The following is a 27,025-nucleotide window of genomic DNA, read 5'->3' on the forward strand; positions in this document are numbered from 1 at the left end:
TTTATCCAAATATAGTTTGAGGAATGATAACACAAATCTACATATAGACTACAATAAAGGCTTTCATAACCATTATGTGTGCATCTGTAGGGACTATTTATTACATTAAAAAGACACAATAATACACATGACTTTTTTTTATTATTATTATTTTTCAAGAACAAACCACATCAGTCATGAATTAATGCAAACATTTATCAGGGCACTCGCTCAAGGTAATTCTCAAAGCAATCCAGCAGATGTCACCCTTCAAACTGTATCAAACGCGTTGAAGCAGTGTGTCGATTTTCAGCCAGTTGTGTTGCAGTGGCTCACTGGTTCATGAGGCTTCGAAATTGCCATCACTAAGCAGGAAAAAGCAGGATTTATTAGCCATATTGTGAAGGTAGCAGGAAATATGGGGCTTCAAAACGACACAGTCGTGGGGATAAGGTGGCCGTCAGTGCCATTCTGGCACCTGCCTGAGCCCCAGGTAAATGTTGAGTTGATGGGCATGGATAAAGGAGCTGCTGCTCGGCACCTTGAAGTGTACTTAAGTGAGCAGGAGGATTCTATTCTAATTTATACTGATGAGTTGAAAGAGGGACAGTCACATAAACTGGCTTTGGGATGTTCATTGCTGAACCACAAGTTAGGCAGAGTGTGCATGTGACTGATAACCTTTCTGTTTTCTCTGCTGAGCTTCTTGCAATCTTGTGGGCAGTGCGGTGGACGGAAGAGCATAGGCCCACACACTCTATCATCTAGAGGTGGGCGGATCGATCCTAATATCGATACCAACGCGGGTATTGATATTGAATGATCCGCATGTAAAAAGATCGATACTCAAGCTTTTTTTCTCTCCCACACGCACTGACTGCTGCACACGCAGATTAATCAAAGTCTACTCTCTGTCTGTAAGAGCAGCGCTGCCCTGTGTCACACAGCACGGAGCAGTGCACCCTTGTATTGTGGTTTGTCAGCCCTCTACCTCAGGAGATTTTGTTTTAAGTTGTGTTGTGATATTTTTTTAAACAAAAATGTTGATTGTGATAAAGTATTTTGTTGTCACGTACAATGTTTGGCGAAATTCTATCCTATGTCTTTTGGATCCTTTGGATCTGTGAAGCTTAAATATGAAAAAGTATCGGTATCAGTATTGATATTGCGATACTGGGCCTGTATTTACTTGGTATCGGATGAATACCAAAATTCCGGTATCACCCACCTCTACTATTATCCTCTCTGATTCTGCAGCTGCATTGTTGGCCCCTCGACACAGGACATCTGAGACGCGCCCTGACTTACTGAGACTTTGTGCTGTCTCTGACGAATTGAGAACAGTGACTCTAGTGTCCTATTTGTTTGGGTCCCTGGGCATTCTGGTGTAGGAAATGAAATAGCTGATGCATTGGCCAATGAATCACTTTGCAGAGGCACTATTGACCTTCACCTTGCACTGGAGAAGTACGAGTGTTACAGTATATGCAACAGGTATCTCCAAAATCAGTGGCAGCAAGAATGTGCGGGAAGCACAGGGGTGACTGCATTTTTCTTGTCCGCCGTCAGTTCAGGTCAGTAGGCAGCTCCATGCTTCTTGTCGTAGGGATGAGGTTGTATTTACTAGAATCGGAGCGGGTAATGGCTTAGTTCACAGCCAAAGCAGTTATAGATTTTCTGAAAAAGAACTCAACTTCCGAGGAGACTTTAGTTTGGTTTGTTTTGCTTTGTTTGTTATGTTCTTTTTTCTTTGTTATTTTATCACACCTCAGTCCAGTAGATGACGGTAGTGCACTGAGATTGCAAGCCGCCAATAAAAGTCACAGAAGAAGAAGAAGAAGAATTAGGTTACCGTCCGCAGGATCTGATTGGATGACAGCATATTTCATTGCCGGAAGTTAAACTCATTGCTCGCGCGGGAAAACACTGCTTTCTTCTGTGCGACAATAGCTTTATCCTCTAACTTTGATCCAAAACCAGACATTTAACAGAAATTATATTGTGGTCTAATGAGACGAACAGTTCTTTTGTTCGTCTTAAAGACGCTATTACGTTAGGTAAGTGAACTAGCGTTCATTTTATTTGCGGATTAAGTAACTGGCCGACTAACTTCACCTGTTTATCTAAGAATTATTCGATATTTAAAAGTTATGTCTTAAAAGTTGATTCCGGTAAAACTTACTTATGTTGTCACAAGAAGTCAAACTTGACGAGAGGAAACAATTTCCACAGGAAACATCAGCGCTCTCCCGCTTCGCCAAACCGCATTGAGAATTGTGTTGATTTAGTTTTGATACGCTTCAGACACAACAGAATTAATCACATCGCACTAAAACACCCGAAACTGACGATAAAACAATTCAATCTGTTGTTCGGCATTCAGCCACTTCATCTCTAATAACGTTATGAGGAAGATTATCTCTACGTTAGCTAAAGTATTGTGAAATTGGTTGGCCAGATTACAACTAAAATGTGTCAAGGGACACTGAAATACAGAGGACGATATCGGAAGGAAATTTGGCACATATTCATGGGTAATTTAATGGACACTGGTGTGATTTTTGGACACGTTCTTTGTGTCAAATCACACCACTGTTCTTTGTGTCATTTGTTGCTTTCACCAAAAAAAAAAAGACGTGAAAGTGGGTTGCAAATTCGCAAGAAGAGATTGAAGTGTTAAAATAAATCAGATATTCTATCAAAAAAATAAAATACAAACGGAAATATCACACTTAAACTGATCTGTACACTAATAGGTCAAATACGAATTTCTCTGTTTTACAGACTGCAAATCCAGCAGAATCTATACATCAGGCACATGTAATAACGTGGATTTACTGATGTCTTTTGCTTGTAAAATCATAATTTATTAATCCATAGTTTGATGTGATATTATTATTTAATTTAGCTGCTGTGTTGTTCTCTGCTGTGTGGGACATCCTGAGAACACAGGTACTGAGTGCTATGTGTAGTGGAGTCAGAGTCTTTGAATTCTGGTGTATGTTAGAAAGGAGTTTTGTAAACTACTGTGGTTTTTGGGTAGGCTTGTGGAATAAAGTAACTGGTGTGCTTTTGTTGGCAATAAAAGGTTTGTTGACCTCAAATTTGGGGATGGTGCCATTTATCTTTGGCATGGTTAGTTTTTGATGCCACAGATGTCTTCTCCTTGGGTACCACAGATGAAACTTTCAAATAATCACTTAGAAAAACTTTGAGTACTACTTACACTGTGAGGGATCATCAGTTAAATAGTTCTTAAAGTATGATTTTAAAAGTGGGGGGAAAAAAAAAACATGATTACAGGCATGAAAAAAAGGGAACTGACCGACCAACTTTGCATGCCAATAAAAACAACAGAATTGAGTCCATAATCCAATAGTTTCATTTTCTCGGTTAAATAAGTGAAGAAATGCTGGAAAGAAGTCAGAGGTGATAAGTGCAACTAATTTTCTTATTTTGTCTGACATCCCATGTAATCTAAAAAAAAATTCTTAGTAAATGGCCATCTTCCTGTAGGCCTGGACTGTTGGATCTTCTGAGAAGCCTCATCTGTCCTGTCTTGTTCATTCTCTGAGCAGTAGCCTATTTGAGAGTTTGGAACCTCTTTCAAGATGACTGGTTGTATTGATTTTTTTTTTTATGGTCATCCTACGATGTAGGAGATATCAAATAAAAGAAATGAGATTGACCAAAAGCCAGACTTCCTGTCAGAAATAAATACAGATGCTTGTGTTTAAAATAAAAAAGGGAAGCTCTAAAATTTTTTGATAAATACACAATTAATGACTGGTGATGTAATTGTCCCAGTTAACTACACCAAGACCTGGAGAAACTGCATCTCGTTCTGCCTGTAAGGGTCGAGTGACAATAAAAGTGAGTCTGAGTCTGAGTAATGGTTTGATTTTAATTACAACACCATAGTAACAGTACCTTCGGCTTGTCCTTCATTTCACTTGGGGTCACCACAGCAGATCCGAAGTAGATCTGCATGTTAATTTAGTTTACGCAATTTTAAGTTTTACGTTGCATCCCCTTCCTGACGCATCTCAACATTACATGGATGACCTTGAACTGGGAACCTTCCACACTGGCAACAAGCGCACTTAACCCCTTTGCCATCACGTCTGCCCCAATAATAATAATATTTTATTTATTTATTTGTTGTTTGTTTTTTCCACTATATTTTAGGTGTGTTGTGATTACAACCAGTTTTTCAATTGTGCATGCACATAAATACAAAATTAGTGACTGTGTTGCCGACTGAATGGTCCCCCCTAAAAATTGGTCCGCCTTTTTCATCTGCGTATGCGTCATTAATCATGGTTCACGGATTAAAACCTCATTTCTGCTTAAAACTCCACTCCAGTCATCATCTGTCTCAGCGACAGATATCTGAAGCTTTTGTACAACAATCATTTCTACATAAATTCTGCATTATTTCATCATAAAAGGTGGCGGAAGCAATCAGAGCACCAAGGCTAAATGAGCTGCTAGCTGATGCATTCACTGCGTGTTGGTCATTTCAAAGCGTCACAGAATTTTGCTGAGTTTCTGCTTAAAACAGCCCCGCTTCTGCTGAAAGCTGACTTTAGAATGATTTATGAGGCTTTACCTTTATCATCTGATGGTTAATAATCCTATTAATCCATTTGATCGCGTTGGGTGAAGAGACTTTGTCTCAGGCGTGCTGCTGTGGTCCAAAATGATGCATGCGCAGATGCAAAAGGTGGACCAATTTTTAGGGGCGGATTGTTTGGTCTGCGACAACGGCATTCAAACGAAAATACCACACGTTTTGACTGAACTGACCTGATTGTTTTTTTTGTGGCATTGTCTCAGATTCAATCTCTACGTGATTACTTACGTGTTCCTTCTCAGGTAAGGCTGTTTGTGTACCTTCTGTGTCCTTACTGTGAGGATGTAAACCTGTGATGTAACTGTGTCTGTAGTTTTGTTTGTCTTGGGTATTTTGATAGGAGGTGTCATGCAAGCCTTTTTAAAAGGAACAGCCGTTCAGGCTTCCAAGCTTCAAAAAGACAAGGCCACAGCAGGACCCAGCACAGAGAAAAAAACCAAGCCTATTCCTTGGGTAGAGAAATAGTAAGTGTGAAGAAAACAGACCTCAAATTGTTAATTTAAATACGTATGCACAAAGGAAACCCTGTGCTTCTGTGCATATTTTCATGACTTTGATGTTGTGTTAAATACTGGCTGGTTTTGTTTCTGTAATCCTCAGCAGACCAAAGTGTGTGGATGAGGTGGCCTTTCAGGAAGAGGTTGTAGCAGTGCTGAAGAAGTCCCTGGAAGGAGCAGATGTATGTATCATGCATTCCTGAGATTCTTTTCATAGTGCCATTTCCTTACAGCTACGCTAAATTCTTTCACTCTAAATGTGCACTTAGTGCACTTTCAGGTAAATATATATTTGGCAGGTGTTCTCCATTATTGGATATGTTAGGGGTGGGCAAATTTAAATTGTGAAGGCTCATGACCATGATACCGGTCGTATTAGATTTTAGCTAGTGATGCTAAAATTAAGCAATAAAGCAGTATTGAACCACTTTGCTAATTGTATTGAAAATGGGTTCATTCATTCAAAGTTTCATTTCAGTGACATCTAGTGGTGAAATACTAGACAACACTGTCAAAATATGTTCAGCTGATTCAGTATATGTTTAGTATCTGGGATTGAGAGAAGGTGTGCTTTACGAAGCAAAGTATGTGCAGGGAATTCAAGCTTCTCTACTATGGAAACCACCTGGACAACTGAGAGCCTACACAGAAACATTGCGACCAACTGTGGGCATGATGCCCTGTCACTGGTACGTAAGCTGGAAAGGACGGCTAAAAAGATAGCTAACATTAGAAACCACTTAAGATTTAACCTAAGATGCAAACAAAACAATGTTATTCCCAAATGCATGAAGCAAAAGGCACTAGAAGCAGGTCACACAGCAGAAAAGATCCAGCACAGTTACCTTAGGAGGATTTTGGGTCTTAGAATTAGAAGGCTTCATTTTAAAATATTAGACCTCCAAAATAATCTTGATAGTCCTTACAAAAGGTTAGAAACCTTAGTGGGGGAAGAGGCCCATAATAAGATCACAAAGTTCATAGTTAAAATTCAAATGGCTGAGCATTTAAAAAGTAAGGAGCCGCAAATCAGGAAGTTTCACAACCTTTTAGTGCAGAAAAGGCGTACTTTCAGGGGGAGTAGTTTTAAAGATACACCCAGACAAATTAGTGACAACAGGGAAAATTGGGTAAAGAATCTGTCCGACAGGGTTCTTACACAGACAGAAAAGGATGTGCTCGCTAAAGGACTAAATTTCTCAGTGACCCCTAAACATATACATACAGTAGATTACATCACTGCAGTAGAGTCAGCCATTAAACATAACAGTTTGTCAGAGTTAGAAGCTGGGGACCTCCGTCTATGAGTCACAGCAGTGCTTAACAGTGCTAAGCCTCCTCCGTCCAACATCACAGGAGAAGAACAGAAAGCTTTGGCAGCACTGCAGAAGGACCAAAGCATCCTTATCCTGCCAGCGGATAAAGGCAGATGCACGGTGGTCCTGAACACATTAGACTACGAGGCCAAGATCAACAACTTGCTCAGTGACTCCAGTACATACGAACGTCTGAAGAGAGACCCCACGAGTGGCTATAAGAAGAAAATCATTAGCTACCTCCAAAACCTGGAGAAAGAGGGACTCATCGACAGGCAGACATACTACAGACTGTACCTAGGGGACACCACTCCATGCATCTATGGACTGCCCAAAATCCACAAACAGGACGTGCCACTCAGGCCTATTGTATGTACAACCCCTGGCAAAAATTATGGAATCACCGGCCTCAGAGGATGTTCATTCAGTTGTTTAATTTTGTAGAAAAAAAGCAGATCACAGACATGACACAAAACTAAAGTCATTTCAAATGGCAACTTTCTGGCTTTAAGAAACACTATAAGAAATCAAGAAAAAAAGATTGTGGCAGTCAGTAACGGTTACTTTTTTAGACCAAGCAGAGGAAAAAAATATGGAATCTCTCAATTCTGAGGAAAAAATTATGGAATCACCCTGTAAATTTTCATCCCCCAAATTAACACCTGCATCAAATCAGATCTGCTCATTGACATTGACCCTATGCCATGACATTGACCCTATGTGTCTTTTTGCAAGGAATGTTTTTGCAGTTTTTGCTCTATGGCAAGATGCATTATCATCTTGAAAAATGATTTCATCATCCCCAAACATCCTTTCAGTTGTCCAAAATATCAACATAAACTGATGTAATGACAGCCATCTCCCCAGTGCCTTTACCTGACATGCAGCCCCATATCATCAATGACTGTGGAAATTTACATGTTCTCTTCAGGCAGTCATCTTTATAAATCTCATTGGAAAGGCACCACACAAAAGTTCCAGCATCATCACCTTGCCCAATGCAGATTCGAGATTCATCACTGAATATGACTTTCATCCAGTCATCCACAGTCCACAATTGCTTTTCCTTAGCCCATTGTAACCTTGTTTTTTTCTGTTTAGGTGTTAATGATGCCTTTCGTTTAGCTTTTCTGTATGTAAATCCCATTTCCTTTAGGCGGTTTCTTACAGTTCGGTCACAGACGTTGACTCCAGTTTCCTCCCATTCGTTCCTCATTTGTTTTGTTGTACATTTTTCGATTTTTGAAACATATTGCTTTAAGTTTTCTGTCTTGACGCTTTGATGTCTTCCTTGGTCTACCAGTATGTTTGCCTTTAACAACCTTCCCATGTTGTTTGTATTTGGTCCAGAGTTTAGACACAGCTGACTGTGAACAACCAACATCTTTTGCAACATTGCGTGATGATTTACTCTCTTTTAAGAGTTTGATAATCCTCTCCTTTGTTTCAATTGACATCTCTCGTGTTGGAGCCATGATTCATGTCAGTCCACTTGGTGCAACAGTTGTCCAAGGTGTGATCACTCCTTTTTAGATGCAGACTAACGAGCAGATCTGATATGATGCAGGTGTTAGTTTTGGGGATGACAATTTACAGGGTGATTACATAATTGTTTCCTCAGAATTGAGTGATTCCATATTTTTTTTCCTCTGCTTGGTCTAAAAAAGTAACCGTTACTGACTGCCACAATCTTTTTTTCTTGATTTCTTATAGTGTTTCTTAAAGCCAGAAAGTTGCCATTTGAAATGACTTTAGTTTTGTGTCATGTCTGTGATCTGCTTTTTTTCTACAAAATTAAACAACTGAATGAACATCCTCCGAGGCCGGTGATTCCATAATTTTTGCCAGGGGTTGTAGCACAGATTCCATCACATACAATTTGGCCAAGCACCTCAAGTGGATTTTGGCTCCTCTAGTGGGTAACTCAGACCACCATGTGGAGAACACACAAGATTTTGTGAACAAGATCAAGGACCTGCAGCTGGAGGCAGATGAAACTATGGTGTCATTTGATGTGACTTCGTTGTTCACCTGCATCCCCACCGCTGAGGCCATCTCAGCTGTGAGGCAGAGACTGCTGGAGGATGTGTCTCTACCTAAAAGGACCAAACTCACACCAGACCACATCTGCCAACTCTTGGAGATCTGTCTTAACACCACATATTTCCTGTTTAGGGGGAATTACTACAGGCAGATCCATGGTTGTGCGATGGGGTCTCCGGTATCCCCCATTGTGCCCAATCTGTACATGGAGCGAGTGGAGAAGACAGCCTTGACGTCGTTCACGGGCATCTCTCCCAGTCACTGGTTCAGATATGTCGATGACACATGGGTTAAAATCAAGCAACAGGAGGTCGAGGACTTTACAGAACACATCAATTCGGTGGATTCCAATATCAAGTTCACACGTGAGGATGCCAGAAACAACCATTTAGCCTTCTTGGACTGTGATGTTACGATTGGAGAGAACAGGCAGCTCCAGACAGTGGTTTACAGAAAACCCACTCACACTGACCAATATCTGCTCTTTGGCTCAAACCACCCCCTTGGACACAAGCTCGGGGTGATCAGGACTCTTCAACACAGAGCCCTACAGGTGCCCACAACTGCAGAGGGAAGGGCTAAAGAACAACAACTTGTACGGAAAGCCCTCACAGTATGTGGGTACCCACGATGGTCCCTGGACAAAGTGCAGAAGTCCCAGAAAACAGAGACCAGATAGACAGACAGGAGACGGAGACAAGAAGAGGAGTGTCTCTCCCTTATTTAGCAGGAGTAGGGGAAAAACTACAGAGGATCTTCAGACAGCACAAAATCCCAGTTTACTTTAAACCGGTTAACACCTTGAGACAGAAATTAGTTCACCCTAAGGACAGGATCCCTAGTTACAAACAGAGCAATGTAGTGTATTCTATCAGATGTCAGGAAAACTGTAACGAACACTACATAGGTGAGACTAAGCAACCTTTAAACAAGAGGCTATACCAGCACCGCAGAGAGGTCGCCAGTGGACCTCAGTCTGCGGTTCATCTCCACCTGAAAGACACTAACCACACATTTGAGGACAAGGAAGTTAAAATCTTAGCCAGAGAGAAGAAATGGTTTGAGAGAGGTGTCAAGGAAGCATTCTTTGTAAAACAGTTGAAACCCAGCCTTAACCGGGGAGGGGTCTGAGACACGCTTTGTCCCCTGTTTACAATGGGGTACTCAGGTCAAAACAGTTTGTCTTTTGTTCATGGTAATGAGTCATTCACATCATCAGGAGAGTCGTCAAGGGAGCCATCAGGGGAGGCTTCCATCCCATCATTAGGAGAGTGCACAATAGGTGCTAATTAGAGCTATTGTTTAGTCACTAGCCTATAGCAGTCGGCCTCTCGGTAGGAGGGGTCTGGTTAGGTTAAAAAAACTGCAGGTTTTGTTGGCTTCTGCTTTATTCTTCTCTACAAGAGTCAAGACAGAAGTTAGACTACCAGAGCAAGAATTTTAGCTGAGGAAGCTTCTGTGATTTGAAGCGAAACGTCCTCACGTCAAGCAACCCAGTCCAGTGGAAGATTCAAGCTTCTCTATTCAAGCTTCTCTACTATGTGCAGGGAAGGTGGGCTGTGCTTGTGTTACTCAGGACACTCATGAATTTTGGGGATGGGAATTCAGAGATTGTTATTTAGGACACAAAATAGGTGCAGGGAAAGTGGGTTGTGCTTGTGTAACAGACTCATGAAATTTGGGGATGGGAATTCAGAGGTTTTTTTTGAGGGATAAGTTTTTTCCACTGTTTGTGGACTCATGCGATTTCTTTTTTGCTGACAACTTCTCCAGCTTTTAAAAAAAACACAAGAGCTCACAGGAATTATACATCGGATGCCATGATTGAAGTTCAGAGATACATGACTGATCCTCCCTTGCAAAGATCGGAGGATCCTCTGGTGTCCTGGAATGACCACAGAAATGTTTACCCACATTTATTCTTGTTGGCTAAACAATATTTATGCGGCCTTTACAACCGCACATGCAACTGTACCTAATTTACAAACTGCAACATTACTACCTTTTAAGTTGCTTGTTTAGTAATAAAGTACTCACCTTATTAGGACTGATCAGCTCAAATTGTTCCAACATTTGAGAACGGCTTCTCTTCCTGGTTGGCTCCATGTTGATCCAAAAGTAGTGATGATAACAACTCTGAAAACAAACCCACATGTTGTTTGTTGTGACGGGTGCCTTTAAGGTGTGTTTTGGCACGCAGAAGCTTCCTGAAGCAAGTCTCACGTCAACGACTCATCTCGCGATATGAAGCGATTCATTCGGGACTGATTCAGTCACTGCTTCATATGTTCTCGCTTACGTCATTTGCTCTGCCGCAAAGCAAGCTTTAAAGCAGTGGTTCAAAGAGAACGCAAGTTCGAGTTTGAAGCAAGGATCGGAGCTTTGGTGTCAGACTGACATCACTAATTTTAGCCACTCTGTTGTGTAAAGTTACGTAGACCTTCGTGGGAAGCACCTTGGGGCTGCTTATAAATTGAACTGAGTTAGCAGGTGTTTTTAATAATGTGCTCCTCTTCTCAATTTAAAGTCCTGATCATCTATGAAATCACCTCCTCATGTGATCAGTAGCCAGGAAAAGCTGCACCGTCTTGTGGTTCTTGAGCCACCTTCTTGACCCATTGTATTTGTTCAGTGTAAAAAAAAAAATAGTGAAATTTCAAGGGTGGTGAAACAGCAGAAGCTATAGAAAGCTCAGAGGATCTGTGGTCTTGGAACTGAACTCCTCAGGGCCGGTTGAAATACAGTCTTGACTGCATTCTGGGGGGCATTCTCTGGAATAAAAGAATGTGCTTGTCATGACTGTCTGCAAAGGAAAATCACCTTGTCCTTTGTGTCTGTGCTGGGGAAGGTACTTGCCAAGATGATTCTTAATATAATTCAGTCCCAGTTACTTGCTATGTATCGTTTGGAGTAGTCTGGTGTCATGTCAAATAAGTCAATCATTGATCACATCCTAGCTCTGCAAGTACTTGTTGATGACACATGCAAATGTTAACCATGCTTCTTGGTAACCTACTGTGTGCTTATTTTGCAAAGTGGATTGTTTATGGCAGGGGTGTCCGAGTTCGGTCCTCGAGATCTACCTTCCTGATACTCTTAGTTGAAAGACTCATTAGCAGGCTTTTAATGAGCCTTTCATTGGATTCAGGTGTGTTGGAGCAGGGAGACAACTAAGAGTGTCAGGAAGGTAGATCTCGAGGACCGAACTTGGGAACCCTGTTTTATGGGATGTCTTAAAATTTAATGTGGTCCCCAGTAACTTGCTGGACCTAGTTGGCCAATACAGTGGTACTGTGAGTGGCAGTCTTCGAAGAAATGCAGATGAACAACTCAGAGGAGAAAGAGGAAGGAGAGCGAGCAAGATCCTGACCAACAGAAGCTTCCCAAGTTGATGCCAATCAGTGGATGTCCTGATTATAGCACCGGAGAAGCTGAGTTATTTATCGTAGTGTCTAGGATTTCAGTTGTCCTAGAGTCATTCCATATGTGGTGAATATGTTGAAGTTGTAGAGGTACACTTGTCTTGGTAGCAGCGTTAATGTTTCCTGATTGTTGGCCTTTGAGATCGTACAATACAATAGGAAGACCTTATGAAGTCACAAGGTCCCTGACAGAGGTGTTTTGGTGGTGTTGATTGATATCTTTGGAAGTCTTTTGGAGTCCTGTCATTTCCTGTCTTCGTGTATGGTTGTGAGATTTGGGTGTGAACCACTGACCTCAGGCAGTTACTAGGTGTCTTCAGTGCTTTGTTTCTACAGAGGATCATGGGTGCTGTTGGAAAAAACTTAGTGTGAAATGAATAGTTATTTGGGAAGATGGATCAGATGAAGTATGTCATTTGCATTGTGAGGGAATGGCAGCTATGACATCTTCACCATGTGGTGTGTGTCTTCTGAGCATGATGCAACACATAGGCACCTGAGCATTGAGAGCATTAGCAACTGGAAAAACATAAGAAGAATCCCACCTGCCACCTGGTCGTTTACTGTTATTTTTAGGTGGGTGGGGCAGGGTTAGTAAAATAAAATCATGCTAATGCTAAACAATATTTCACAAAAAATGTTAAAAATAGCTCATATCAATATATGTAGTTTTAAGAAACAAGTTAATTGAAATTGAAAATTTAAGTGCTGAACAAAATTTTCAAATACTGGCAGTGTCAGAAACTCACTTAGATTCAACTTTGGAAGATAGTTCAGTTACAGTCAGTGGGTACAATATATTCCGTCGAGACAGAGATGCACATGGAGGTGGAGTGGCAATTTATGTTCAAAGTCACTTGCCAGTAAAAGTGAGATATGATCTAATGCTGAATTCTATTGAATCCATTTGGATACAGGTATATTTAAAACATCTCAAGCAATTCTCATAGGATGTTGTTATAGACCTCCAAATTCATGTAAAGATTATTTAGATAAAATTGATCAGATGCTTGATCATGTCACTAGTACAGATTCTGAGGTGTTTTTGCTCGGTGACCTGAACATTGACTGGACTATGAATTGTCCAATGAAATCTAGACTGATGACACTGGCAACGGCATATGGTCTGACACAAATGATATCTGAACCGACCAGAGTGAGTCTCAAAATTGATGGAACTGAGGTGGCAACATGTATTGACCATATATTTACAAACAGACCAAATCTCTGTTTGAATGCCTCTTCTACATCTGTAGGATTTACTGATCACAACTTAATAGGCATTATCAGGAGAACAAAAGTTCCCAAGGCTGGTCCTAAAATTATAAGGAAGAGATTTTTAAAATATTTTAATCTTGACAAGTATGTGGATGAAATCATACATGTAAATTGGTCTGAAGTAATGACTGAAAAAGATCCAGAGAAAGCTTTTCAAATATTTGACGATCTATTAACAAAAATTGTCAACAAATATGCACCTATTAAGAAATGTATTGTATCCAACTCAAACAGTCCATGGCTGGATGTCAACTTGAAAGCACAAATGAAGGAAAGAGATAAAGCCAAGCAGACTGCAATAATATCTGGAAGTGAGTTTGACTGGAAAGTATATCGTAAACTTAGAAACTTTGTGGTGAAAGAAAACAAGAAAAAGAAAAGATTATACTATTATGAGAAATTTAAAACTTTTACGGACAGTAAACAGTTATGGAGAAGTCTCAATTCCTTCCTGTATGGTAATACATCAACTCCACTGGTCTTGGAAACAAATGAGGGATTTTTAACTAAATCTGACGAAATTGCAAATTATTTAAATAATTATTTTATAGAAATGATAGACGCATTCAGAAATACATTAAAATCAGAAAATGAAAATCAGTCATTTGAGATAATAAAAGAAAATATGAAATCAAAAAAGTGTAATTTTTGCCTTAAGGTTCTAAGTATAAATGAAGTTGAACAATATTTGAAGACACTAAAAGACAAACCTCCAGGAGTAGATGAACTAGATGGGCGCCTCCTAAAACCTGTAGCCTCAATAACTGCACCAGCCATAACCCATATAATTAATCAATGTTTTAATGAAAATAAATTTTTGGGCGCTTGGAAAATATTAAAAATTATAGCATTGCCAAAAAATAAAAAGTGTCATTTTCTGCAACGAATAGTAGACCTATCAGTTTACTTCCGGTATTGAGTAAATTAATGGAAAAAATTATGTATGATCATATTAACGCTTATTTTAGAGAGAATAATTTAATAACAAATTATCAGCATGCTTATAGAGAAAAGCATTCAACAGTGACTGCACTGACCCTAATGACTGATGACTGGTTATGGGAAATGGACAAAGGTAACATTATTGGGACAGTATTATTAGACTTCTCCACTGCTTTTGATCTCATTGATCACAAAATTCTTCTAAAAAAAACTTGAATGTTATGGCTTCTCCAAATCTGCTGTGCAATTTATTAGTGATTATTTATGTGACAGAAAACAATTAGTGTATTACAATATAATGGATGTTTTTCAAATGTTTTCACTGTGAAACATGGTGTGCCACAGGGCAGCTGTCTTGGTCCGCTTTTATATTCTATCTTACAAATGATCTACCATTAGTGCTTGATACAGCAAGCATTTCAAGGTTTGCAGATGACACAACAGTCTATATGGCTGGGAAATCAATTGAGGAAGTTGAAACAAAACTTGAGCAGGAAATTAAAAAGGTTGAAAATTGGATTGAAGACAACAAACTCATTCTGAATGTAGGAAAAACAGTAAGTATTGTCATTGGAACTAAACATTCCTTAAGAGCAGAACCACAGTTAAATATTGTAATGAAAAATACAGTTGTTAAACAAGTGGAAGAAGTCAAGCTCCTTGGAGTCTGTATTGACAGCCAACTGTCCTGGGACAAACAAATAAATAATGTAGTCTCTAAAATGGGACGGACTTTGGCAGTGATAAGAAGATGTTCAAGATATTTAACTAAACCAGTGATACCATATGTCATTCAAAGTTTGGTGTTGTCTCAGTTGGATTATTGTGCAGTTGTCTGGTCAAATACTTCAGTAAATAATGTAAAAAAAATTACAGCTTGTGCAAAATAAAGCTGCATGTGTGGTGTTAAAATGTGGTTTTAGGACGAGTGTGGATACAATGCATAAACGCCTCTCTTGGCTTTTGGTGAGGGACAGGTGGCTATATGTAAAAGCAAACTTTTTAAGAAATATTATTACAACTCAGATACCGTCTGTCCTTTACCAACAACTGCCTTTTAGTAAAGATACTCATTTTTATCCAACCAGGCATGCCAAGGACTGTGTTTCATTTTGCCTAAATGTAAAACAAACCAGAGTCAACGGACAGTGATGTTTCGAGCCATGAGAGAATGGAATCATTTACCACTAAAGTTAAGGGAATTGAGCAGTGGACTGGGTTTTAAAAAGTATTATCTGAGGCAAATGGTTGAAGTATTGTGATGTATTATGAATTGATTATGAATGAATTTATTCTGAATGTATTATGAATTTTCATTATGATTTACAGGCCTTAATGGAAATCTATTATGTTATTGTACTGAAACTGTGATTAAAACATGAATGGACCCCAGGAAGAGTAGCTGATGCAGTTATACTGCAGATGCTAATGGGGATCCAAATAAATAAACACACTGTACTCACTCTTAATGCCTCTGTCATTAAAACTACAATGATTTCCTGAGTACTTTCTCACAATATTACAGAACAGTAGAAAATGTTTAGCTACAACACTTATGTGATGGATTCAGTTTAGACTGTGAGATCCTCTGATTCAGTGTGTTTGTGCATGTTAATTGTAGCTTCCCAACCTGCTCTTCTATGGCCCACCTGGAACAGGAAAAACCTCAACTATTTTGGCTGCTGCTAGAGAACTTTTTGGGTGAGTACATTGTATAAATTGTTGATGAAACAAAAAATGTGTTCCTTTGCTTTTAGTTTGTGGTTTGTAAGTTAACCTGTACATAAGAACTGTGGAGGCTGAGGTGCTTATTTTTCTTTTACAGACCGGATCTGTACAGGCAGAGGGTTTTGGAACTAAATGCCTCAGATGAACGAGGTATCCAGGTTATCAGAGAGAAGGTCAAGAACTTCGCTCAGCTCACCGTAGCCGGCAGTCGTTCTGAGTGAGTGATATACAGTGATGGGAGTTTTTATTGCCGTGGACAACGTTTCCGAATTACGTTTGTTTCCCTGGCCCACGTTGGATTTAGTTTATGGTCTGATTTCATGATGTTCGTATTTGTAAAATCGTTTGGAAACGCCTCTGGTGAGACTCCACAGTGGATATTAAGTCTCACGTTTTCACGTCCTGATCCGGACCAAGACTGAAGGATAAATGTAATGTGCCGCCGCTCGTCCACACAGTGGTGAATGACAGACGCCGTTACAGATTTTACCGTGAACTCTGCGTCGTGTTGAAACTACCAAGTAAATGGATAGAAGCGTTCTGCTGCAGGAAGACAATTTAAAGTTCATCAGGAATAAATTTGAATGGGACTGGTTCCAGCAAAAGGACCAAAACGCTGACCCAACTTTTTCTTAATCATCGTTTATACAGGAAAGCTAACACTCCCAGTGAGTCTTTGATCTTACTCTATCATGTTTTTGATGGCATGCGTTGTCAGTTGATGTTCAAGTTATTTCGCACAAATCAAAATTTATAACTCGATATGTGTATTTACTGAGCTAGCCTGCTAAATCTGCATTTTGTGGTTTCTTCTGTTACATCGCTGTGAAATATTCATGTGGAGGAAAATGTGATGATGCTCATAGAATGCTCATAGTCAAATATTGATGTGAAAAATGTTTGTGTGTTGTTTTGCGTGACACGTAAATTGTCAGTATGGTAGAACTGGAGGGAAAAATCTGTTAGTGAATAAGAATCAAATTTAAACCCAAATCAATGTTTCTGAGCACTAAAAGTGATGTTGGTGACTTAATGAACAGTAGATGCAGCATTACTTGTATCAAGTTTTTGTGTTCATGTTAAGACACTGAGTTGTTATAAAAGTACAAATTGCTGAAGTCAAAAGTTTAGATAAATGTAGAGGTAGAACAGTTATGCTGCGTTTACACATAACGATGACAAGTCACGAATGCCACGAAGTACACATTCTTGGCCGCTGATCACGAATGTGATGATTCGGGGCAGAGGCGTCAGGTGTCCTCAGGAACTGCTGCAACCTGTTATCATGCGTTACGATTAATGGCACGTGTTGCTGGAGAATTATCAGCAAACCATTACGCACGGTCAAGAATAGTGTTCCGCATTGCTGCGCGCTATTGCGCGTAACAGCGCATTAAGTTCTGTCACATTGTGAACGAGGTGAATTGTCTCCACACACACACCCATATTCATCCAACCGAATTCAGATCACTCCAGTTTTTCAGAAGAACTTTGTGACTGCATGCGTAGTTGGGCTCTGTGTCATGGAGTGGCGCAGAGAGGAGGAGGAGGACAGAGCCAGATGTGTGGCTTCATGCCGCTCTCGTCTCACTTTTTTTCCCAAACATCAGGCACATGCAGCAGGTGGAACACCTGCAGGAACGCGCTGAAGAGCACTGAAATTAGACTTTTAGCTGACTTGGTGTCAGCAATCAAACTGAATGCGATGCAGCAGGGTTTAATTGTGCGCGCACTTCTTCCTCCGCCGGACTGGAGGAGGTGAAGAGATGTCTGGCTGCACGTGAGTCTCCTCTCGCTCCTCTGGTTGCTCAGACTCGTTCTCCCGCTCATCGGTTACAACAGCAGGTGGAACACCTGCAGGAGCGTCCTGAGGAGCTTCAGCAGGAACTGCGGAACGACACTTGGAGCTGAGTTTAATTGTGCGCACGTGACAGAAAACTGATTTGTCGTGGCGCGCAGTGAAATGTGACGCCACGTTACAAGTTGTGTCAAAACTTGACAATTTCCGTGTCACTTCGTAATAACACGTGACAGTTTGGGCTCCAAGAACCATCACAGGAACCACTACGAACGTTGTCACCTTCTATTAAGGATCAGTACTCATCAAGACGGATCAATACGCTCAGTTGCGACCTCCACGACGTGAGACGAAATGAGGGTGGTGTGTAACATTCGTGGAAGATTTTTTGACAGGCAAAAACATGCTCCACGAATATCAAGAATATCACGCACCAACACTCACTATTAAGAAACATATTCAGATGCATTAAGTCACATTAAGAATGTCAGGAATGTGTCACGAATGACAGAAAAATGACATTTGTAACGCGTCTTGGTTATGTGTAAACGCACCTTAAAAGTCCTGTGTGTGTGTGTGTGTGTGTGTGTGTGTGTGTGTGTGTGTGCGCGCCCGTGCTTTTTTTTTTAAAGTATATTTTGTTTACTTTTTGCTTTATTGAAGCAGTGTGCATTCACAAACATTGTCATAATCAGGGGTCTGTATTATTATTATTATTAATTTTTTATTATTAATTTTTGTCTGGCTAATCATGAACAACACACAAAAGAAAAAAAGAAAAACAAAATATCAAGACATCAAGATTTCTCTGAATGCTCACCATTATTCATGTCCTGTACAGTCATCAAAATGTCAGGCGTAAGAATGCACCAAAAGATGACTGTTAGGGTTCCATCCCGTGTTCCTCAAAGCAGCATATTAATCATCATCAAGAACCCCCCCCCCCCCCCCCCCCCCCCCCCCACACACACACACAGAGTCACCACAGCAGATCTCAGATTTGGCACAAGTTTTACTCTGGATTTGCAGTACTGAGCCAATATGCTTTCCAAGTCTGTACTCAAGAAAATGAACAAAGGGACATCATCTATTTTTAAATAAGTCATACATCCCTTTAATAGGATAAGTAATCGTTTCTAAGGATGCACATATTGACGTTCTGTTAACCATTCTCTAATATTTGGTCTGTTTATCTTTTTATGATAACGCTAACATCCGTTTTACTGCAGCAAACATAAATCTGAGCACATTTGCTCTTTCTTCCTCAGCTTAAGTGCATTTGTATAACAGCTGGGGGAGCTTGGGCTCCAAAGTAAATTGTATTGATATTGTATTGATTTTCTTTTTTATTATTTTTATTTTGTTTCATTCTCAATTTTCTACATATATTTTCAATATTTTATTTTCAATTTTATTTATATATATAATATATATATGAGAGTGAGGTGTCCTCCACCCAAAGCCAGTCTAATGCTTGGTGCACTGAGGGAAAAACTGTCACTCTTCACATATGTATGGACCATAGATTGTAGAAGCGTTCCTTATAAACATGAAACCATACTTATTATTATCATTATTATTACTATTATTATTATTGCAGTGGAAAGCCATGCCCTCCTTTCAAGATCATCATCTTGGATGAGGCGGATTCTATGACGGCACCAGCTCAGGCTGCTCTCAGGCGGACCATGGAGAAGGAGACCCGCACCACTCGCTTCTGTCTCATCTGTAACTACATCAGCAGGTTGGTAGGCTGATGGGTAGGCTGAGTCAAACTCACTCTCTCTCTTTGCACAAAGCCTGACTCTCACATGTCTGTGTTTAGGATCATTGAGCCTTTGACCTCCAGATGTTCCAAGTTTCGCTTCAAGCCTTTAGCCAATAATATCCAAGAGGCACGCCTCCTAGAAATCTGTGAGAAGGAGAATCTGAAGCACACTAAAAAGGTAAAACTTAAAAATAAAAAAGAGACCATATTTCTGTGACACTTTATAAGAATGACAGATTCACCATCACTTACCAGAGGCCTTAAGGCACCTCGCACAAATTTCATCCCCCACACTGGCACGCAGTCTTGCATGCCAATGAGTAAACCTATGTTAAACTGTGCATGAACTGTTGGCAAGTGTGTGCCAATGCACAAAGAAAATTTTGAAATGTTAAACATTTTTGGTACACATTAATTTTGTGCCACTTTTGTGAACGTGTTGTGAACATTGTGCATCCTATTCAAAAGCACTGCATGCGATGAGAGAATGGTTTCTTCAGCCAAGTTCTAAGAGCAAATACGTCATCGCCTACAAAATGATATGGCACAACCTTTATTTTATATAGCGTGGCGTCAAGCGGGACAAAGCAGGACGCATTGGCACAGTGAATTGCACGACATTACGGGATCAAATTCATGCAAATGTCGAGGTGCCTTTAGTGCTATTGAAAGGGATTTAACAGCAATGTTAAGAATTTAATTATTACCGAAATTTTCATGCATACAGTAGTGTTCAGAATAATAGTAGTGCTATGTGACTAAAAAGATTAATCCAGGTTTTGAGTATATTTCTTATTGCTACATGGGAAACAAGGTACCAGTAGATTCAGTAGATTCTCATAAATCCAACAAGACCAAGCCTTCATGATATGCACACTCTTAAGGCTATGAAATTGGGCTATTAGTAAAAAAAAAAAGTAGAAAAGGGGGTGTTCACAATAATAGTAGCATCTGCTGTTGACGCTACAAACTCAAAATTATTATGTTCACACTGCTTTTTTAGCAATCCTGTGAATCTCTAAACTAGTATTTAGTTGTATAACCACAGTTTTTCATGATTTCTTCACATCTGCGAGGCATTAATTTTGTTGGTTTGGAACCAAGAGTTTTGCTCGTTTACTAGTGTGCTTGGGGTCATTGTCTTGTTGAAACACCCATTTCAAGGGCATGTCCTCTTCAGCATAAGGCAACATGACCTCTTCAAGTATTTTGACATATCCAAACTGATCCATGATACCTGGTATGCGATATATAGGCCCAACACCGTAGTAGGAGAAACATGCCCATTTCATGATGCTTGCACCACAATGCTTCACTGTCTTCACTGTGAACTGTGGCTTGAATTCAGAGTTTGGGGGTCGTCTCACAAACTGTCTGCGGCCCTTGGACCCAAAAAGAACAATTTTACTCTCATCAGTCCACAAAATATTCCTCAATTTCTCTTTAGGCCAGTTGATATGTTCTTTGGCAAATTGTAACCTCTTCTGCACATGTCTTTTATTTAACAGAGGGACTTTGCGGGGGATTCTTAAATAAATAAATGTAATAAATTAGCTTCACACAGGCGTCTTCTAACTGTCACAGCACTTACAGGTAACTCCAGACTGTCGTTGATCATCCTGGAGTTGATCAATGGGTGAGCCTTTGCAATTCTGGTTAGTCTTCTATCCATTTTGATGGTTGTTTTCCATTTTCTTCCACGCGTCTGTTTTTTTTTTGTCCATTTTAAAGCATTGGAGATCATTGTAGATGAACAGCCTATAATTTTTTGGACCTGCGTATAGGTTTTCCCCTCTCCAACCAACTTTTTAATCAAACTACGCTGTTCTTCTGAACAATGTCTTGAACGTCCCATTTTCCTCAGGCTTTCAAAGAGAAAAGCATGTTCATCCTTAAATAGGGGACACCTGATTCACACCTGTTTGTTCCACAAAATTGACGAACTCACTGACTGAATGCCACACTACTATTATTGTGAACACCCCCTTTTCTACTTTTTTTACTAATAGCCCAATTTCGTAGCCTTAAGAGTGTGCATATCATGAATGCTGGGTCTTGTTGGATTTCTGAGAATCTACTGAATTTGCTGGTACCTTGTTTCCCATGTAACAATAAGAAATATACTCAAAACCTGGATTAATCTTTTTAGTCACATAGCACTACTATTATTCTGAACACTACTGTAGTTCTTTTATTTTCAGATACGAAAAGTACAAGAACTCCCGCTGTGAACAAAATGGGTGACAGCTTATAAAAAAGATTCCAGCCGAGGGCTGCATGTCTTTTTCAACACTGTGACATATGTACACCAACCTTCATTTATATAAACGCATGTCCTGCGTGCCCTCGTCTTCCCAAAGAGCTCCGTTACACGGTCCGCGCGCAGGAGCTGGAAGCTGGACAGATGTAGAGGGCTGTCGGGGATATGTTCACTGAGCCAGATTTCAGTGAAATACAATGCAGTGGATCTGCCAAAGTTTGAGTTTTTCCTGTTGAGGAGCAGCAATTCATCCATCTTGTTCGACAGAGAGCAAACGTTGGTGAGGTGAATAGACAGGAGCACAGTGTATAATCCCCGCTGCCTCAGTTTCACGAGCGCACTGCCTCGCTTCCCTTGCTGGTGTCTGTTGTAAACTCTGTACAGAGCTGCTGCTCCTCCAACCAAAACATCTGTAAAACTCCCTGGTTCGGTGAAAACTGATGAAAAAGTTGCAGCAGAGGACAGTCCAACATTTATGAGCTCTTCCCTTGGTGTAAGAGACCAAGGAAAAAGAGTAGAGCGCAAAAAATGGGAAGTGTCCAGCTGCACAGAGGGGATCCCTGTGGAGTACAGTGTTCACACAAAAGATTGCTAACAATAACATTATTGCATGGTTAGCTGTTTTGTAGCATTTTAAACGATAAGGTGAGAAGCACTGGTGTATTTACGGAACTACTGGAATGTATGGGGAACTGTTATGTAATGCTGTTTTTGTGAAAAGATGCATCATGGCAACCACAGGGGAACACCTACAAGGGATATTTGGTGGCCAGAGTATTGTTTTGTGGCACAGGCCACTGATCCATGGTTAATGTTGAACTTTGCCTAAGCTGCTCTGTCAAATTACATTATATATTGTGGCGACCCCGAACAAAAAACCGGGAGCAGCTGAATGAACAACAACATTTGCAAGTTAAGAAAAATGCAGACAGGCAAGTGTGATATTGGTCTTTCTTTTGGTCTAGAGTATAGCAGCATTGGTGAAGGTGTCTGAGGGAGACCTGCGGAAAGCCATCACCTTCCTCCAGAGTGCTGCTCGCCTCAGTGTGGACAAGGAGATCACAGAGCAAGGAGTTATTGAATTAGCTGGGGTGAGAAATATTTCTTTGAGTCATGGAACAGAATGGAGGAGACGAAGAACATATGTTTGACAATTCAGTGCATTCCTATCATGGTACATACAATATGTCCACACCAAGAAAAAATTGTGAGTCACATTGTTCTTTCTTACAGGTTGTCCCTCCCAAGATGATTGATGGGTTGCTTGAAATCTGCTTCAGAGGAACATTTGAGAAACTAGAAGTTGCCATTAGGGTCAGTGCTTTTTAGAGAATTTTGTGTCTGAAATTTGCAGCACTTTATTTACCCTACAGTCAAATTAGCTACAAATGAGGGCAGCAAGCTGTCTGCGTTTGTTGCTTCCTTGGCATTTCTGGAGTGTGGCCAGCTCTTGGTTACTTACTACTATTGTCCACAATGTTTAATGATACGAGCTGCGCGGCACGAAGCTCGCTCTATGGTAGACGGAGGCACAAACCGGAAATGGCACAAAAAATCTGCCCAGTGGTGAAAAAGCCACAAACCGCACAACATTGTCGTAAAAAGCCACAAACTGATGATAGGCGAAGCCACAAACCGGAAATGGCATGAAATGATTTGATCCACTAACATCAATAGCCTTTTTTCTGAACGATTTCCTTATCTGTCCTTCAGATCAGCCGTTGTTTTTGAGGGTGTTTGTCAGGAAAATGATCACTTCTCTATGTTGATTACAGACTCTGCAGCGAGTCTGCTTTGAAGCTTGAACCAATGAAGTTGTGCTCCGACCCACTGCTTCATTGGTTCTCTGCTTCGATGCTTTTCAGAAGCGACAAGTCCAGTTCTTAACCCATCTCAGAGCCATTTAATGATGTCAATCATGAGTCACTTTTTTGCTGATTAAAGTCACAAACTGGAACTCTTGGCTCGTCCTGAGTTGACGAGCCAATGAGACTCGTCCTCCGTTGGGTTCACACACCTCCAAATGCTGCGCCGATCTCTGCCGAGTCAAGTTAGAATCCTCCCGGAATTAATAACTTTGAAGTTAATTGCCATTTTAAATCAAATGACACATTTCCAAACGTGTAATACAAACGATAAACTACAGTCGACTAAAACATTTTTTTTCCTCCCAAAATGAGACGTCCTGTGTTCTTTATGAATTACTTTGATGCTGACGTGCAGCTCAGCTCAGAGGTATGGAGTGACATTCATGTCATTAATGTTTGAAATGAAACACTTTTGATAAAACTACAGATTTGTTTATTTCTATTTATGTCCAGAGATCAAGGATCTAGTGACCAATTTCATATTTATTTACTTTAAGACTCAGTAAAATGTTATTGACAGAAAACCTGGAAAGCCTACTTTTAGTACACAGAAAATTCACAAGAGGTATTGATAAGGGAATCGATAATGGTATCGATATTGATGAAAATCTTACCAATACCCATCCCTAGACCTAAAATGACATGGTAAGATGCTGAATAACTTTGCTCGTTCATGTCCGCGACATATACATTTTAGATTATAATGAAACCTGACACTGTCACTATGAACTTTTCCTCCATGAACGACTCTTAACAAAACTAAAATTTGATTGATTTTGTTTCAATAAAATGTATCATGGTGGCATCCCTGTATGAATTGTATTCTTAAGATGTCTTGTAAATAACCTCAAAGGTATTATACGTTTACAAAATAACATAAGTTTCAGATTTTTAAATGTTTACTTCTTGCTCTAGTAGTTCGCACTGTTTCCTTAAAGCAAGAAGGTCATGGGATCGCTTCCTTCCTGGTCCATTCTGTGTGGATTTTCTGTGTTCACTTGGGTTTCCTCCAGGTGCTCTGGCTTCCTTCCACTTCCAATGACATGCAGGTTCAGTGAATTGGTGACTCCAAATTGACTATAAGTGTGAATGAGTTTGTTTGTCTATATATGGCTCTGTGATAGACAGGCGTCCTGTCCAGGGTGACCCTCCCTCTCACCCTATGGCTGCTGGGACTACATATACACACGTGTGTGTGTGTGTGTGTGTGTATGTATATATATCCAAAAAGGTCACGTCCCACATTGTATGCTAGGAGTGCATATATATGATTGTCAGATGCTGAATTTGACACCTGTCTTTTCATCTGGCAGAGCATGGTGGATGAAGGTTATGCAGCGACGCAGATCCTGAATCAGCTCCATGAATGCATCATAGAGCAGGACCTGAGTGACAAGCAGAAATCAGCCATCACAGAGAAGATGGCAGTAAGTTAGATCACATCAGACCTGGGGTGATTTTTTTTTTGCTTGTTTTTGTTGTTGTTATTGCTGCAAGTTGTATTGGTTTTGCCTGTAGAGGTGACACACACTGGTATGTTCTGATGTTTGAACAAACAATTCAAGTGGTGACACAAACTAATATTTCCTTAAAATATAATGAAGTATATCTGTTGACAAAGATGGTGTGGCATCAGTCAACAACCCGCTGTCATTGTGTACACAGAGTACAAGTGTTTTTCAGGAGTTTTGATGTGTATTTACATGGATGAACACCTTTTTACATGTACCAATCAAATAGTTTTTTTTAATGGCATGTTTTCCATGTCAGGTGATTCTTCATATGTATGTATATATACACACACACACATACTGATGTCAGCACTGCCATGCAAGGTCCTCAGCTGCACACTGGGAGCAATTTTGGGATTAAGGGCATTGCCCAAGGGCAGAAATTTGAACTGAGGATCCTCAGGTCACAAGCTCACTGCATTAGCCACTTGACCATCACCTCCTCAGTGTCAAAACTGACCACTTTCATTGTTTGGGCCAAAGTAACAGTTTGTACTTGTATTTGTTGTGTAGGTGGTGGATAAGTGCCTGACTGATGGTGCAGATGAGTACCTGCAGATGCTGAGTCTGTGTTCTGTCATCATGCAGGAGGCATCGCAGAACTAAAACATCTCTCTCCAGGCAGGTACTCTGATCTGCCTCCAGCAAGACCAACAAACTCACTTAAATATCAACACTTGAATTGGGTTCCTTCTGCAACATGAAATTAAAGTTAGTTGTAACTTTCCTTTCTGTTTTCAAAGCAGTAGATGACAGACAAGTAAGCTTTTTCTGTCTATTCAAAGGCTAAATAAGGAACACATTCCCTCTAACACAAGTCTGTTGTGAATAAATGCATCACAGAACTGTTTCGATAATGCCTTCTTCAAAGTGAAATAGCCAATCAGATGTCTGAGTTCCATTTATTTAGCGACCTCTCGACAGATCTTTGGAGATGTTTTGCATTTTGTATTGTAATAAATATTATTTTGTATCTTATAAGTGGTTGTCTCGATAAAGTCATTGTTCAGGATTTGGTTGTATGGGGTGCAAACTAGGCACGCACGAGTGGTCCCATCCCCACATCAGTCCACACCCCAGCAGCTTACCAGCCAATCAAGCCCTCAGGAGTGATGATGATCTCTTAAGCACCAGGGGTGTGCAGACAGCAACCCAGCAGAACAGCTGAGGACATGAGAGGTGCTGGGTAATGTCACCACCCCACACCCCAAACAGACAGGGATGACCTAGCCATGGACCACAGAGGGGGCACAGCCAGAGGACTAGCCCCTCCCCACACCAACACAGATCATCACCCAGGCAGCCAGAGAATACGACGCATGCATCCCACACAAACCTCAAGGAAGTGCTCCCCACTAGCCTCTGCACCAAGCCCCCACCACACAATGGCATTGCCCCAATCACCAACCAAGCCACCAAGTGGGGCACAGGTCCACTCGCTACAGGAGATCAGGCCTCACTAGAGGCCCACACCAGCAGCCGTTCCCCCCTTTGCACCATGTACTCAGATGGTTCATTCATTTATTTTATACCAGCAGTTACGGGTCATAAGGGGAGCTGTAGCCTATCCCAGTCATCATCTGGTGAGGTAGACCCTGGACAGGCTGCCAGTTCAGGCTATGAAATTGGGCTATTAGTGGAAAAAAAAAAAGTAGAAAAGGGGGTGTTCACAAAAATAGTAGCATCTGCTGTTGACCGCTACAAACTCAAAACTACTGTATTATGTTCAAACTGCTTTTTTAGCAAGACTGTGAATCACTAAACTAGTATTTAGTTGTATAACCACAGTTTTTCATGATTTCTACACATCTGCGAGGCATTAATTTTGTTGGTTTGGAACCAAGATTTTGCTCGTTTACTAGTGTGCTTGGGGTCATTGTCTTGTTGAAACACCCATTTCAAGGGCATGACCTCTTCAGCATAAGGCAACATGACTTCAAGTATTTTGACATATCCAAACTGATCCATGATACCTGGTA

At 40.5% G+C, this 27,025-nt stretch overlaps 1 protein-coding gene across 3 annotated transcripts; it reads left to right on the forward strand.

Moving 5' to 3' along the window:
• Positions 1-1,882: 1,882 nt before the first annotated feature.
• rfc4 (replication factor C (activator 1) 4) lies at positions 1,883-26,021 on the forward strand. Of its 3 annotated transcripts, none has more exons than XM_034180359.1 (12): positions 1,883-2,036; positions 4,819-4,857; positions 4,929-5,079; positions 5,216-5,294; positions 15,735-15,814; positions 15,939-16,058; positions 19,240-19,383; positions 19,465-19,585; positions 22,633-22,758; positions 22,901-22,981; positions 24,849-24,962; positions 25,560-26,021. In XM_034180359.1, exons 3-12 carry the CDS (start codon positions 4,964-4,966, stop codon positions 25,650-25,652), a joined length of 1,074 nt encoding a protein of 357 aa, XP_034036250.1. In that variant the 5' UTR covers positions 1,883-2,036; positions 4,819-4,857; positions 4,929-4,963; the 3' UTR covers positions 25,653-26,021. The 3 variants fall into 3 exon arrangements, with proteins under 3 accessions (XP_034036250.1, XP_034036249.1, XP_034036248.1); XM_034180358.1 differs by having other exon boundaries at positions 4,956-5,079; XM_034180357.1 differs by lacking the exon at positions 1,883-2,036 and having other exon boundaries at positions 4,563-4,857; positions 4,956-5,079.
• The last annotated feature ends 1,004 nt before the right edge of the window (positions 26,022-27,025 follow it).

This window comes from Thalassophryne amazonica, chromosome 10 (genome assembly GCF_902500255.1).
Source record: "Thalassophryne amazonica chromosome 10, fThaAma1.1, whole genome shotgun sequence".
NCBI lineage: Eukaryota > Metazoa > Chordata > Actinopteri > Batrachoidiformes > Batrachoididae > Thalassophryne > Thalassophryne amazonica.

What these genes read in the sequence shown, in the direction of transcription:
- rfc4 (XM_034180359.1), top strand. Translation starts at nt 4,964, where the DNA reads ATGCAAGCCTTTTTAAAAGGAACAGCCGTTCAGGCTTCCAAGCTTCAA. An exon ending in GCTGCTAGAGAACTTTTTGG is followed by an intron (nt 15,815 to 15,938) that starts GTGAGTACATTG and finishes TTTCTTTTACAG; the next exon opens with ACCGGATCTGTACAGGCAGA. An exon ending in ATCTGTAACTACATCAGCAG is followed by an intron (nt 19,384 to 19,464) that starts GTTGGTAGGCTG and finishes GTCTGTGTTTAG; the next exon opens with GATCATTGAGCCTTTGACCT.